The sequence below is a fragment of the Herpailurus yagouaroundi genome, unplaced genomic scaffold (genome assembly GCF_014898765.1).
Source record: "Herpailurus yagouaroundi ecotype Mexico unplaced genomic scaffold, PumYag 163, whole genome shotgun sequence".
In the NCBI taxonomy this organism is placed as follows: domain Eukaryota; kingdom Metazoa; phylum Chordata; class Mammalia; order Carnivora; family Felidae; genus Herpailurus; species Herpailurus yagouaroundi.
Genome location: NW_024412404.1, coordinates 53,528,336 through 53,545,248, shown reverse-complemented (window position 1 = coordinate 53,545,248; position 16,913 = coordinate 53,528,336). Strand labels below are relative to the sequence as shown.

Here is a 16,913-nt window from a genome sequence, read left to right as displayed (position 1 = left end):
CTCAATCTGCATATTAATAATAGAATACACATTTAATAAGTAGATATTCATGAGACTTAGAATTTAGATAGATAAATGGACTAAAATAAGACAAAACCGAAGTCACGACTAACCCCAATAACCACTTTCCGCTTTATATTTGCATATAAAATAGGGAGCAACTCTCTGGTACCATTAATTTTTTTCTTCTTAAGCAAAAATAATTTACTATCAAATATTTAAGGAATCAAAATAAGAAATCACTTCTGAAAATGCAAATTACTTAAACAGATGGCAACTGCTACACATCTCAAAGGAGAATTTTAACTTCACCAATTAAAAAAAATAAGAGTACAAAACAACATACACAGAAAACTATACCAAAATAGGACTTGCCCTGAAACTAGCCCACCTCACTGTCGGTAGATAGAAGACATCTGTAAACATCTCATATTTGATGTTAAACTAATTCAACTACAGCCGCAAAAGAAAACATGATTCTAACATTTGCACTCTGAACTTTGCAATATATCCCCAAATAGGTTTTGTTCCCCTCCCTGATTCACCACAGTTTAGGGCATCGTTGGACAATTTCCATCCACTTTTTTTTAGAAACTAGTGAAAAATACACCTTCCTAGGCGGGATTGCTAACTGTAGGAAGCTATGTGTTGCTGCAAATTTGGTGGAAATACCATGTTTGATCCAAACGTGAGTTTTAGTTGCGATGTTTCAGTCTACCAGCGAAATGAATCCTGATGGCCATAAGGGGATCATGCACCTCCCCAGGTGGATGACTTACTTCATTCTAACCAACACCAGCACTGGGAAGAGGACAGCAGGCACAAAATGCTGGGAAATGGCCGCAGGAGCCCCAGACTTAACTCTACAAAAATATCTAGAGAAAAGGGGAGAAAACTGGCTTTTGCAGATGAAAGGCCTCAGAAGACTTCTCTCAACAGACATTTTAAAGATTAGAGAAGGATTAAAATGAAAGTGAGCATCTTTGTTGAGGGAAATGGCACCGACAAAATGGGATCAATAATCTGATCGTTTCTCCCCACTGGTGTTTGACCAGACCCAAGGTAAACTGCAATAACGAATGAACATCACAAAGTACAGATCAGCTTAAGGGTCAGGAGAGATAAGAAGCAGAGAGCACAATATCCACCTGTCCCTTTTTCTTCCTTTAGAAACAAAATCAAATCCCATAAGAAGCTTTAAAGTTCCAGCAAGTAACAAGACATTACATTTTAAAAATGGTAATATGCCAATTCTAGATATCAACAACTTTGAACATTCAGAACCTCACGTTTTCCACAAAAATCTGTTATAATGGGCACTGTTCGTGTATCCATCACAGGATTTGATTTTAAGGTGCTTTGATCAAACCTTGGATAGCTTTGGTCAATTGTCCACAAGTTATTTGTTTTCCTGAAGATCTTTCTGTGCCAATGTCTGAAAAGAAAAATATAATAATTTTTCATGAGGAAAAATGAAATTCTTATTGAAGGAATTCCATAAAGTTCATGTAAATTTAGCACAACAATAAATGGGCTTTTCTCAATTTTATTTTTGAAAATTTTCATAAAAAATTTAAATTTTAACATAAACTATTGGAACACTTTTAAAAGAAATGTTTACAGAAAATAAATATGAAACAAAATGTAATGTAATAAATTAAAATGACATTTTAACATATTCTAAAGCTAGCTATATATGTCTTCCATTAAAATAGAGCATGGCAAATACTGCATTCATTTTATAAACAACCAAAGAGGTTAAAAGCAATTTAAAGTGCTCCCACACAATCCGAAAATAAGTTTCCAATAATTGAATCCAAAGTTCTTGAGATCATAAAAATCTGTAATAAAAAAGTTTTAAGATCAAATATAATAAAAGTATAATTTGTGCCTATTAAAAACAAAAAGCTTTTAAGCATTATGATAGTTAAAATCCTTCAGTGCATTAATCCTCTAACAACTGTTTCAGTCAAGGGAATGTTGTGAGGTCAGGTTTGAATTTTTTTGAAACTTAGTTTGAAATTGTATGTATTCGCTTTGAAGAGAACTTGCTTTATGTAGCACCTAACTCTCCAGGAACTCAAAAGACTTCACTGACTTACATCCTGACTTTAGCCTGGTTCGCTGGTGCAGTTTTAATTTTTGTATCTAGTGAAAATCCATGTGAAGGGCAAACCACTAGATTGACGATATGTCTCCCGGCACACCCATTCTCACCAATGGGTACAATAATACTGGACAGAAGTTAAAGAATCACTTGGTGGCTTACCAACTCCAGAAATTCTATTTCTGTTTGGAGAGCTTCATAAGCAGTTTGCATGTTGTCTTCCTTACAAAGTTCTAATTCTTTCTTAAGTCTGTTTTAAAGGAAAAATTCATGCTATGAGTTCAGCAATAAACTTTTACAATAAGTTCTGGTTATATGGATAATGGCAGATTTGAGTTTAACACTAAAGAGTTTGGAAAGAAATTTTAATTCTCTAAAGACTATATAAAATTTGCAGAAGAAAAAAAAGCTTCCATAAAGAAAAAGGCAGACTAAATGCATAATAGGCAATTTTATGTTAGTTAAAAGAGCATCGCAGCTTAGTGGGAAAAATACGGTACTGTCTGAAGAGCTCTGTATTAGTCCTGGCCACTAACAAGCTGAATAACTTGGCTAACTCATTTCGCCTCTCTGAACCTAACCTGAAAAATTTAATTACAGAAAAAATTGACGTCTGAGATTTCTTCTTGCACTAAAATTAAACATTAACTTTATAGTACACACATGTAATCAGAATATATTTTAATTTTAGAGTAAGAAAGCAATACTTCTTTCTTCCAGTTAAGTCTTTAATCCTTAGAATATTCTGACATTTAAAAAATATTTTATGTCTGTATTTCATGTAAAAAATAGTGAAAAGTCTTCTATTTCTAGCATTACAGACTTCCAAAAAGAAAAACATAAGCAAAAGCCATGAATGGCAGTTGGAGAGGTAGAGAGCAAGGGCAGTCGGGGCAGGTGAGGCCAACCTAAGGGCGGATACCAAGAGCAATCCTGATGTCACAAACCTAAGCCAGTTGGGCCAGCCCCGAGGTGCAGAGACTAGATTAACTCGAACCTCTGCTGAGCTCCAACCCTTAAGGAAAGTCTGAAGGGGTCCTAGGCCAGTGGCATTCCCTGGACACTAGGAGAAGCAAAAGAAAATCCTCTTGGAAGGAAAGTTGAACATATTTAGACCTACAGGCCTCCCACAGATTAAGAGGAAACCATGAGCTCAAAATCAGAGATCACCCAGCGTCCAAGAAGGCACGTAAAAGTTAGAAGACACAATAAATAATACAGTATATCCGTAATATATGAAGAAGTACAAGTCAATAAGAAAAAGACAACACAATGGAAAATGGGCATACAAGTGCGCGCACGCACACACACACACACACACACACACACACACACACACCCATACACACACCTCTACCAGATTATCCACAAAATGTGCTCAACTTTGTTAGTTATCAAAGAAACAGAAAAGAAAAACACAATGAAATGCTTGACATACATCAGAATAGCTAAAATGTAAAACAAGCAACAAGTATTGACAAAGATTATGACCATATGCCATAGGGGCTGCTTCTTCATATTTGGTTGCAGAATGAAGATGAGGAGAAGTGTGGCTAACTCCCAATGAACATGTAGTGTGATTAAGAAATAAACACTCACTGCACATCACTGAGATTTAAGGGTTGTTTGCTTCTGAAGCATAATTTAGTCTAGGCCATTGGGGGTGGGGTGGGGGGCGGAATTAGAAAGTCTGGAGAAACTGAACATTGATGGCCACTAACACTCAAAAAACAAGAGGCACAAGGCCTCCTAATGGGAAAACATTCCATCTATGCTATAGCTTTGCCAAAAAATCTCAACCTAAATTTGATCAAGCTTTTAGATCCAATTACCAATTTCCAAAAAATATATTAGGTCAAACAAATACACTTAACCATACAATGGGAACATAATCAACTACATCCAAATTGTGGGAAACTCTACAGGATAAAAAATGTAATTTCCTTAGGGTGCCTGGGTGGCTCAGTCGGATAAGCATCGGACTTCAGCTCAGGTCATGATCTCACAGCTCATGGGTTCAAGCCCCACATCAGGCTCTGACATCTCAGAGCCTGGAGCCTGCTGCAGATTCTGTGTCTGCCTCTCTCTCTGACCCTCCCCCACCCATGCTCTGTCTCTATCTCTCAAAAATAAATAAATGTTAAAAAATGTGTTTAAATCTTAATTTCCTCAACAAATAAATTACAAGTTTAAAAAAAAAAGAAAATAGGGGAGCTTCAAGATTAAAAGAGATTTAAAAGACATCAGGTCACTGTCATATGTAGACCTTATCTAGAACATAATAACAGACAAACAAAAAACTGACACCTATAAATTGTAAGTGTGAATACCGACTAGATATTTGATATCAGTTAATTATTATTTGTTCAATTGCTATTATTTTATGTGTAATAATGGACTCCATGGTTTTTAAAAGTTATTTCTTAAGAGACATACTAAGATAAATATATAATAATGATATGATGTATATGATTTGCTTCAAGTAATACAGAAGAAAAACAAGTGGAGACATAGATGAAACATGACTGGCCATAAATTGATAACTGTTAAAGTTGAGTGATCAGTACATAAGATTCATTATATTTTTCTTTTTTACCTTTGTATGTGCTTTAAATCTTCTAAAATAATTCTCTTAAGAAACAGAGCTTAGCAAAGATAGCGGTCATAAAGTCAAAACACAAAAATCTGTTATATCTCCATGCACCAGCAATAAACAATTAGAACATGTCACTTAAATTAAAACCACCATTTTCAACAGCATCCAACACTGCAAGGTACCTAAAATTAAAACTTACCAATGATGTGCAAGATCGACAAACAGAAAATTCTAAAGTTTTATTAAAAGATATTAGAAAAACAAATTGAGGTATCCTAAGTTCATAGACAGGAAGTCTCAGTTTAATAAAGACATACAGTCTCTCAAAAGTAACTATGATAGTAAGTACAACTGTAACCAAAATCACAACAGATTTTCATGGATATGATAAGTTTATTCAGAACTGTATATAAGGACACCTGGGCTGGGTGGTTCAGTCTGTTAAATGTCCTACTCTTTTTTTTTTAAGTTTTTTATTTATTTTGAGAGAAAATGGGCAAGCAGGGGAGGGGGAGAGAGAGAGAGAGAGAGGAAATCCCACACAAGGCAAGGCTCAATCTCAGGAACTGCGATCATCATGACCCAAGCCAATGGGACACTTAATCGAATGAACCACCTAGAAGCCCTGTAGCATCCTACTCTTGATTTCAGCTCAGGTCATGATCTCAAGGTTCCTGGGGAGAAGCCCTATGTCAGGCCCCACACTCTCAGCACAGAGCCTGGTTGGAATTCTTTGTCTTTTTTTCTCTTTACCCCTCTCCCGCTCACACATGCACACTCTCTCAAAATAAATAATACAATAAAAACATTAAAAAAAAGAAATGTACATAAAAAGTAAACAGCCAAGTATAGCCAACATGCTCCTGACAAAGACCAAAAAAGACAAAGGGGGTGTCATACCTTGTATCATGACTCCTTATCAAGTAATTAAATAGTTAAAATGGAATAGTATGCATTTAGTAGTAATTAACAGTCTTATGCAGAAATCAACAAACTGACCAATGAAACAGAAGAGAAAGTATAATATGAAATATATCCATGTTATTTTATTATTTTTTTATTAAAAAAATTTTTTTTTCAACGTTTTTTATTTATTTTTGGGACAGAGAGAGACAGAGCATGAACGGGGGAGGGGCAGAGAGAGAGGGAGACACAGAATCGGAAACAGGCTCTAGGCTCCAAGCCATCAGCCCAGAGCCTGACGCGGGGCTTGAACTCACGGACCGCGAGATCGTGACCTGGCTGAAGTCGGACGCTTAACCGACTGCGCCACTCAGGCGCCCCATATTTTATTATTTTTAATAAAAGATGTGACACTGTAGATCACTAGAGGAAGAAGAAATCATCCAATAAATGTTGCTGGGACAAGTGGTTATCCATGTGCAAAAAAATAAAAATGGATCTTGTTATACACATAGAATCAATTTCATATAAACTAAAGACTTAAATGTGAAAGGCAAACCTTACAAATTGTTAGAAAAAATACAGGACAATATCCTTCCGATCTTAGATGGGGAAAGAGTTCTAGAACAAGACACAAAAATGCTAACCACAACAAAAAATGACTGATAATTTAAACCACAGCAAAAGTAGGAACTCCAGTAAAGCACAACAATATAAAGAACTCCAAAACACAAAGCAAAAACAAAAAGCTTCATAAGTTGGGAGAAGATATCTTCAATGTGTAATAGACAGAATCCAAAATTATTAAAAAATATAAAATAAAAAACTTCTAGAAACCAGTAAAAGACAAATACTCAAAAACCCAGTAGCAAAATAAGTATGAAGCATTTTACAGAAAAGAAAACACATGGTCTATTAACATATGAAAAGAAGCTCAATGACATAGATGGTAGGGCAATGCAGATCAAGACCACAAAATGCCATCTTATGTCCCTGAGATTGGCAAAAGTTAGTAAGTCTGAAAATAAAGTACTGAAGAAGTTGGAGATCAGTGGGAAATTTTATCATGTGCTAATGGAAATACAAACGAGTTTAATCACTTTGGAAAAATAGTTTGTTGTTATCATGTAAAGTTCAACATTCATGTGCCTTATATGCAGCAGTTCTGCCAGGAGTAAAATTTTAACTCTTATGCGTGTGCACCAGGATGATCACCTGAGCACTGCCAGTGAAAACAAAAACTGGAAGCAACCCAAATGTGCATTGAAAAGAGAAAAGAGTGGCGCCTGGGTGGCTTGGTCGGTTAAGCGTCTGACTTCAGCTGTCATGGTCTTGAGTTTGTGAGTTTGAGCCCCGCATCAGGCTCTGTGTTGACAGCTCGGAGCCTGGAGCCTGCTTCGGATTCTGTGTCTCCTTCTCTCTCTGCCCCTCCCCCACTTGTGCTCTGTCTGTCTCTACCAAAAATAAACAAAATATTAAAAAGCAAAAAAAAGAGAAAAGAAAGTTGTGATATATTCACATATCTACACTCAACAATATAGGTGAGTTTTAGAAACGAAGTTGAATAAAAACAGTATCATACCATTTTTACATAACTCAAATATAAACAAAAATAAACAATATGCAGACATATATATAAATGTATGGCATAAATTTAAATAAATCATAAGGTAACAAAGAAAATTATATATAAGAAAATGGACTAAATGCCATATCACTAAATGCCATAACACACACACACACACACACACACACACACACACACACACAAGGAAATGAAACACAGTGTAGGACAGCAATTACATGTGGAGTAAGGAAGGGTATGGAATAAAGGAGGAGCCATGGCTAAATGCAAGGTCTAGTTTAGTTCACAGGCGCCTATTATATTATTATACTTCATAACTTACACATAGTTAGGGAAGAAAAACATAATTGTAGGGATGGAAAAGGAAACAATACCCTATATATGTGAACTTCATTCTGTTCTGAACTTCTATGAATTTAATAGTAAATAGGAATCCTGAAGGAATGCTTACATAGGAAAGATAGAACAAGTTATTAATTTTTGAGCATTAGATGTTTACACAAGCATAAAAGCCTTATAATGAATATTTTTAAAAAGTGGAAAACTGAATGGAGAGTTACAATGTACTGTGGAGGCTGCTCTAAAATGTACTTCAGACCTCATTTGAATATATTTATCTTTTCAAATAAAATAGTAGAGATCTTTCTTCCCATCATACCATCCATACTTGCTCCTCCCTCTTTTCAGTTCAAACGGACTGCAGGTTCTCTAAGATTGTTTATGCCCATCAGAACTGGGCAGTGACCACTTTCCCTTTCAGTTAGCTAACAATAAAAATGAGAGACTACTGAAATTAAGGAGGGCAGTTAGAGCAAATTATAGGAAGTATTTCACTATTCAGCATATAATCAAGCTGTAGAATTTAGATCTGCACTTAAAGAAAAAATTGCTGTTGCTAGCTTTAAAAGAGGCTAGATAATAATGGTATGAATATTAATACATTTGTAGCTAGCCAAAGCCATATAATGGTAAGCAGATCTCATGCTTCAGTGCATAGACTGATTGCCTATAGGAGTCAAGAAGGACTTCCTTCACCTGCTGCACAATAACTAAGGGCAGTTTGCATTGGTTATTGTCACCTTTCTCTGAATCATGAAATAATGACAAGGATGGGCCAATATTGCTAGTTAGCTTTGCAAAACTTATGTTCCATGTATTTTTATGATTTCCTGCGCCATTCCAATTTTTGTGTTACTTCTGAGTGCTAAAGAAAAGCCTTTACTGGAAGAACACTCTTTTAAGCTATAGAACTGTACACAAGTACTATTAAAGTGGAAAGAAGGAAAAACTTCACCCAAAGTCCTAGTACACAAACTCAAACGACACTAAAATTTAGGTATATTTCATCATGCTCTTTTGTTTCCCTATAATAGGGACTATGTACACTTACTTCCTAGTTTTTTCTTTGGCTCAATGTTATTACTTACATTTCCCCCAGTTAATTACACATGCCAGTTCATACCATATAAGAAAAACATGTAGTGATCCAAGTGGCTACATCAGAGTTAACTTAATCATTCATTTATAAGTTGTTTTCTACGTTTTTCTACCATAAATGACACTTCTATGCACACCTTTGTACATAAAGTTTCTTCTGTACTTAGAATTGTTTTCCTTAAGACAGAGCTCAGAGGTGGACTCTTAGATTAAACGGGATAAATATTTTTAAGTGCTTACAATGATTTATTTTATGTACATAAAATTGCATTCCAAACATATGCAATGAATACTGCCACAGCAATGTATTATCTCCATACCATACTCTTGTCAATTTTGGTATGGTCATTTAAGAATGGCTTTCAAAATTTGATAGAAAAATTGTATTTACTGGCTTCAATTTACATTTAATTGGTAAGCAGTATAACTGCATTACTATTTGACTTATTTGCCCTGTTATCCCTACTAACTTGTATAGTGTATGATACAAAGCATGCATTCTATGCATGTTTGGTGGATAAATACATGAATAAAACTATCGACTTTAGTGTTTTCTGACTGATTTTTCATCAGCTGATTATGTGGTAAGCTGTTATCTGTTGTTTGTCATAATTACTATAAATTTCTCCCAGTTTATCATCCCATGATGCTGACTTTTTTGACACATGAAATTTTAAATCTTACATGCTAAGTCTATTAATCTTACACATTTTGGTTTCCTTGATCACACCAGAGGTTTACCAAGTAGTTCTGTCTACTTTTTGCTAGTGTTTCCTTGGCTTGACTGTCTTAGTATTCCTTCTGTATATTAACTCATATGAAAATTATTTTAGCGCCACTTAAACACATACTATTTTTTAAGACATGTAGGTCATCCTCTCTCATGTACAATTTATTTCTGAAAATAGGCTTCAAAGTTGAATGTGTGAAATCAGGGTTTTGGTGTCCTAATTATCCTTTCTTCAGTCCAGGCCACAAGCAGACAGTTACGAACCTTCACAGGTGTGTCAGTCTGAACCAGAGAGATCTGTTGAGGAGGAGGTAAAAGAGAGTGGGGTCCTGCCAGCGGCTATTATTGCAAATCCTGGGCGAGCTGAATTAGGCATCTTCTTTAACCACATACTTTCTATCACCTTCCTTACCCCCATGCCAAAAGGGGTTATTCGTAAAAGTAACATGTGAAAACGGAAAAAAAAAATCTGTTTTCCTTCAAAGACACCAATGATTTTTGAAAATGATTATTGTAACATTATACATGGCTTGTACAATAAATAGGCAAAATTATTTCAAAGTTTAGGAACATTTACGAATAGTCACATCTATATCAGAATATAATGTTTAAAATAATCAATTGACTCTGTCATCAAAGTTTCCCTTGTATTTACTTAGAAGCTTTAATAACTATAGAATGTGCCAAGAGTTCACAAAACAGGAGATTTCTATTAGCTTGAAGGCTACATAATCAATGCTGTAGAGACACTTCTGTTAGTGAATAAATGATGAACTTTTACTAGAAACGATGCAAAGTCAACAGAAATATTCAACATAGCTAAGAATAATCCTGGAATTAAATGGAGATTTTCATTTTTTTATAAATGCTAAAGAGAGAGAGAAAGAGAAAGAGAGAGAGAGAGAGAGAGAGAGAGAGAGAGAGATGGTATGGATTGGCTATAGATATATAATTATTTGACTAGTATTTTCCAGAAACTTTACTGTTGAGATCTTGTTATATTTACCCACATAGAGTTCATTTTTATTGATAACACAGACTACTGCAAAATACATGTGCATTATTTTCTCAGTGTCACCTGAATAACAATTCCTGTTACTCTACTAAATAACGCTTATTCTGTTTTGTTTTTTTTTTAATGTTTATTTTTGAGAGAGAGAGAGAGAGAATGAACAGGGAGCAGCAGAGAGAGAGAGAGAGAGAGAGAGAGAGAGAGAGAGAGAGGAACAGATCCCAAGCAGGCTCTGTGCTTGTCAGCATAGAGACAATGAGGGGCTTGAACTCATAAACTGTGAGATCATGACCTGAGCTGAAATCAAGAGCCAGTCGCTTTATCAACTAAGCCATCCAGGTGCCCCAATAATGCTTATCCTAAATAATGCTATAGAAACACCCCCTTAAGTATTTAGGGATACATGTATAAAAATGTCTTCAACTATGAAACTTTAAAAACTCTTGTACACCCATCAGAGGGAGAAAGGCTACATAAATATGGCATCTCCATGCATTAGCAGTAAAAAAGAATGACACTGATCAGTACAAACATGGGAAACGTCCATAATATTTTGCTAAGTAATAAAGCAAATTGCAGCCCAGTAAGTGCTAAACACACACACACACACACACACACACACAATACACACGACATGTGTGTGTGCACACAGACACATACACAGAGATACATAAACCCTGAAAGGATGCATGTCAAACTTTCAACAATGGTTACGTTTGGGGGGGGGAGGTTCTGGAGTAAGGTGATAAGAGAGGAGACTTTGATGTTTTACGTTTTTGTAGCGTTTGAATTTTGGATTCAGTCAACATAACCTACTCTCAAAATTTAAAAACACCTCTACACATTTGGTAAAATAAAAAATATAAATGTGTGTAAATATACACATTTATCTGTGTATCTTTTAGAGAGGTTGGGAGTGTCTGAATACCATCCTGTATTTATGCCTTCTTATAAATCGAAGGACCATCAATGTGACCTCTACATCCAACTTAACTGGATGGCTTTTTCACTGAAAAGGCAACAACACTGATTTACTACTTCATATAAATGCATTTAGAGTCTCTCAGTAGGAGGTGTATATTAACTTTTGTGCAGTTTCCATCGCAGATATCTCTTCACAAAGCCTCACTATCTTCAAATGTTCAGAAGGACAGCCCCATGCTGTTGACTCTGCAGCTTTGTTTCTGAAATAAACTTCCTGTTGTATTAAACAGGCACAAATATTGGTTATAAAAAAAATGTAAAACCTTCTAGAAATATGTTTTGTGGGTAAGAAAAATGCCTGAAATGCTTCAAGTTGTCTGGCATGTCACTATTTGGAGCAAATAAAAAGTCATGATCAAGAGCTGTATTTTGTTGACACTGGTGTTGGGTAATAATAAAAAAAAATATTTTCTGTTGGTAGTTTGAAAGGGCCCAATATATAACATTCTTCTCTCCTCACTGAATTCTGCCCTATTGAGAAATAAGCAAAGCAGAAGATATCGTATTTACTACGAATATGGCAGATACTGGAGAATGTGGCTTATATCTGCAAGCAAAGGACTGACTAATATTGAGCCCCAGAATTAGACTAAGGTAATACACACACCATTAAAGGCACAACTGGATGCCATAAGCTTTCTCTTATGTAGTCCTATCACTGTGAAGCTTATGGGACAGAGGAGCAGAGTGGAACATACACTATGTGAGGTAGGCCACCTTCCAAAGAGACAGGCCAAAGAAAGGGGCTAGCTCCAGCTTACCTTGCCAAACTCACCAGTCAGACTGAGTTGCTCGTCCTCACCTTCGAAAAAGAAAGGAGGGTGTTGGGGAAAGGCTGGGGGGGTTAAACTCATAAAAGTCAGGAGTGAAGAAAAGAATTCCATGGGGCTATCCCAGTGGTGGGAATATACCATGCCTTTGTAAATAACATTCAAAATAGGTGAAGGACTTTATCTTCTTTGTAGTGAAAATAAAATTATATGTAGACTCAATCGCTGGAACATTTATTGAACACCATGTGCCCTTGATTGTGCTAGATGTGAGACTGATCAAAAAATGAACAGGAAGTAGAGGGAATGCTCAGTCAAGTGGGATAGGTTGACACACATAACTGTCATAGAATATGATTAATGATATAACAGAATTACAAACATATTCTCTATGAACACAGAGAAAGGAAAAGTAGAGGAGAGTTTTCATAATTTATTAGAATCATTTATTCATTTATTTATTTAATGCCTACTATATGCCAAGCTCTGTACCGATGTCTTGGATTCTGAGTATGCAATGGTAAACTGAGTAGACAAGATCCCTCCTCTTGTTGAGCACATGGCAGAGAGAGATACTAACAAGATAAATCACATAAGTATGTAATTACAAAACAGAATTCGTGCTATAAAGGAAAAATACAGGTTGTTATTTTTAAAAAATAACAGAGGGAGGGCTTCTCTGAGCAAACATTTCAACCGAGATCTAAAGGGCAGGGTATGTTCCACCTAGGCAGGAGACAGGCAGGCAGAAGGGCTGGCAGACAATTTGGGGAGAAGGAAAGAGAGACAGAGGTCCTCAAATGGAAAAAAAAGCTTGGATTGCTTGAGGCAGCATAGTGAAGAGGGGACCATGGCTGAAAATAACATCAAGGAGATGGTCAGAGGCTATATTGTGACAAGGTCACACTAAGGACTTTAGGTTTTGTTATGTTCATTATGAAGTCATTGAATGATTTTAATAAGGGGATGACATGATTCAATTTACAATGGATCAGCCTGTGCAAGAGTGGATGAGTGGGAGAGAAGAAGTAGAGAAGAAGAGAGACTTACTGTGATCCAGGTGAGAGAGGGTAGTGGCTAGAACTAGGATGTTAGCAACGGGGAGAGAAAATTGGAAGGATTCAAGAAATATTTTGCAGACAAATCAATAAAACTTGGTAATGGATTAGGGTAGGGTGAGAATGATGAGGTTTGTAAATATGTCAAAAATGCCTGCTACATTTTAGGTTTGAACAAAACCCATAAAAAATGACACGTGAGCTGGGCCTTAAGGACTAAGTTAGATTTTAGCTCATGGAGAAGAAAGAAAGATACTGAGGTGTGAAGAAGTCCTGTGGCATATATGGAATTCCATAAATGGTATTCTGATGCAATAGTAGTATAGGGCACAGATTACGAAGACCTTTGAACTCCACATTCAAGTACTAACCAGGCCCGACACTGCTTAGCTTCTGAGACCAGACTAGAACAGGCATGTTCAGAGTAGTATGGTCATAGACAAAACCTGTGAACTTCTGATAAAACTTTTGTATTTGCTTTTTTGCTTATTTAATCAGGGCAGCATCACTTCAGATCTATGATTATATCAAACTGTTGGGTATTCAGGACTGGAGCTTAGGAAAGAGAGATTCAGGACAAATATTTGGAAATTATATGTGATCATTAAAACTATTACAACATATGAGCCAGCCCATAAAGAATACAAAGGAAGAAGACAATCAATGATTAACCTTTAGGGATCCCCTGCATTTAAAGGACAGGTGGAAGGAAAAATGAGAAAGAAGCTTGAAAGTCACGAAATCCACATGGATAATATGAAGTCAAAATGTAATCGTAAGTAATTATATAATTATACCTAATTATAGAGCATTTCTATGTTCCAAACACTGTTCTTAATTTTTACTATACCCTTGTGAGGTAGGTGCTATTATGAACCTCATTTTATAGATCTAGAGACTGAGGTACAGACAAGTTAAATTGTTTGTCCAAGACTACTCAGTAAACAGCAGAGCTGAGATTCCAAGGGGTTTGTAATCTTAATCTCTATGGTTACTGTCTCTTAAGAACCTGAGATTTATCATTTCTATCCTCCCTGAACTATATGAAAAAACAAACAAAACAAAAGAAACAAAAATCACAACAACTAGATCAGTCATTATTGTACAACCTTCTGGGAGCTTCTTATGGATTAACCCAACCTTTGATTTAAGTGTTAATCACAGCAATATTCTACAAGTTAGCTGACTTAACATGATCCCACACTCTTCAAAATAGAACCTTTTAAATAAATAAGCATCTTGGTATTTACAAACAGGAAAAGATTACCTAAAGCAGAGACCATCAAACTGCTGTGAATGTAAGTACCGAGTCTCTACAATAATGGATGACATCACGATAGTGTCCAACAAATAACCTGAACATGGCAGATTAACTTAAAAAATCATTATAAAAGAATTCCAATAATGTAGACAGAATAAAATATGTATAAAAATTTCCAATTACTAAAAGTAGAAACAATAAGCTCATACAAATAAACAGTAATTTTTTTTTTATAATTGCTTTCTTACTGGTTCAAGTTTAATGAAAGTAGAAGTACAATTATAATAACCTTAAAATAAAACTGGTTCTCAACTGGGGACAATTTTACCCACTGCTCTCTGCCCAGGGGACATCTGGCAATATCTGGAGACATTTTTAATTGTCAAGGCTGGGGGTGGAAGGTGCTAGTGGCATCCAGTGGGCAGAGGCCAGGGATGCTATTAAACGTCTTAAATTGCATAGGACTGCCCTCTCACAACAAAGAATAACCTGGTCCAAAATGTCAACAGTGTGAAGTTTGAGAAACCCTGCCATAAATATAGCATCTATACTCATAGAAGTTAAACTTGAAAATTTAGGAAAAAGGCAACAGAATTCAGTATACATTTGAACAGGATGTTCAAATGGAACAGAATATTCCAAAGTTAGGGATAAAACCAACTTAATTTTGGCCTTCATGATATGGAATAAATGTCATATAATTTATTGCCATCATAAGACTCTTGTTATACTAATTATGAGACTTATGGCCCCATTTCCTAAAATCTTTACACTCAGTACTTTGACTTGGTTCTTTATACTTGAAATAACTTTTATAGAACATACCAGTTGGCAAAATAAGCTATACATATCAAACAATTTAAAGTGGGAACTGATAAATAACTGCTAAAATGCAGAAAATGGACAGTGTATACAGACTGATGTTTCTTTCTATTCAAATTTCCTGTCACCATCTGTGAAGGAAAAAACACTCTAACAGACTTTGTGTGTTTAATTTTAACCCAGGGCAAATTTTTATGACTGAGTGATAAACCCACAAAACTGGAGTTCACATCCAAAGTCCTTACACTACTAACCATAATGATACCAGTGGGCATTATCATTTTTAAAAGTGTAAAAAAAATCAATGAGCAGATTGTCATTACAGAAACGCATTCTGCATCACACATATCACCCAAGAGATTGATATTTCATGCTTATAAAACTTAACATAAAATTAAATTGCAAATATTTTCTCACAATCTACTAAAAGTATGGCCTAAAGCAATACACTGCTAATATGAAGCATTTGTTCAGCTCTAGTGGACATATTTCTATATGATTTATGTAAAAGAAGACTTCATTTGCTTCTCATAGATTCAGTAATGAGGTTTCTTTCCTTATATTTTAGCCTAGAAAGTATATGAACTTCTTTGAAATTAAGCCAGAAAATATAACATTGAATTATTAATAAATAATAGTAAAATTAATAAACCAAAGGCTTTCTCCTTGTGTGTATGACTGTGTTATTTCAAACGCCAGCCTTTCTTTCATTATTCAAATGCATAAAAAGCATCTAAACGTTCCATACAAAAAATACATTTCGTTCTTTCAGCACCAAACCGGTAGTAATAAATTTCAAGAAAAATAGGAATTTGTGATTTTCCCCCCTTAGATCTAAAAAGATAAAAAATAATTTCAATACTTTTTAAAAAAGTTATGAATAGGGGCACCTGGGTGGCTCAGTCGGTTAAGCGGCTGACTTCGGCTCAGGTCATGATCTCGCGGTCCGGGAGTTCGAGCCCCGCTCGAACTGTCAGGCGTTGTGCTGACAGCTCAGAGCCTGGAGCCTGCTTCAAATTCTGTGTCTCCCTCTCTCTCTGCCCCTCCCCTGCTCACCTCTTTCTCTCTCTCTCAAAAATAAATGAACATAAAAAAATTAAAAGATAAATAAAAATAAAAAGTTACAAATAACAAAAAGGGGGGTTGTGGAACCAACACTTCGTCTTAATCTATTGGCATGTGAATAGCACTGAGTCGATGAGGCAGAAAGATAAAACTGATTTCAGTATTATCAACCTGATACCCCGTGAAACTTACATATAGTTCTTTTTAGCTAGTGAAGCGTTTTCTCATTAGCATGTTTCATAATACACATAGAAGGAATTAATGTCTTTATTTGGAACTTAAATTACACATTCAGTTTTATATTCAAATCTCTTTGACAACTTGAAAAATTACTAGATTTTATACCAAAATGTAATAGGCAATTCTTACCTTAAGCATTCAGCATCATTTTGAGGCTTTTCATTGATTTTTACTTTTTCTGCCTCTAGGTATTTGGTAGTACAAATGGCTTCATTCTTTTTACCTTCAAAAACTAAACAGTTAAGAAAATGCTTACAATCTTTAAAAAATAAACAGAAGAGCTACCTTCATTCATTCATAAGAACAATACTCTAATTTTTGGTGCTTCATATAAAATGTATGT

At 35.4% G+C, this 16,913-nt stretch overlaps 1 protein-coding gene across 1 annotated transcript in view; it reads right to left on the bottom strand.

The window, feature by feature from the left end:
- Window positions 1-289: 289 nt before the first annotated feature.
- CCDC172 (coiled-coil domain containing 172) overlaps window positions 290-16,913 on the bottom strand; it is a 59,444-nt gene continuing 42,820 nt past the window's right edge. Inside the window, exons 7-9 of the mRNA XM_040486569.1 lie at window positions 16,700-16,802; window positions 2,270-2,357; window positions 290-1,435 (exon numbers count right to left, since the gene is read on the bottom strand). Of these exons, the coding sequence (XP_040342503.1) occupies window positions 1,400-1,435; window positions 2,270-2,357; window positions 16,700-16,802 (227 nt within the window). The 3' untranslated portion in view covers window positions 290-1,399. The remainder of the gene's footprint in view (window positions 1,436-2,269; window positions 2,358-16,699; window positions 16,803-16,913) is intronic.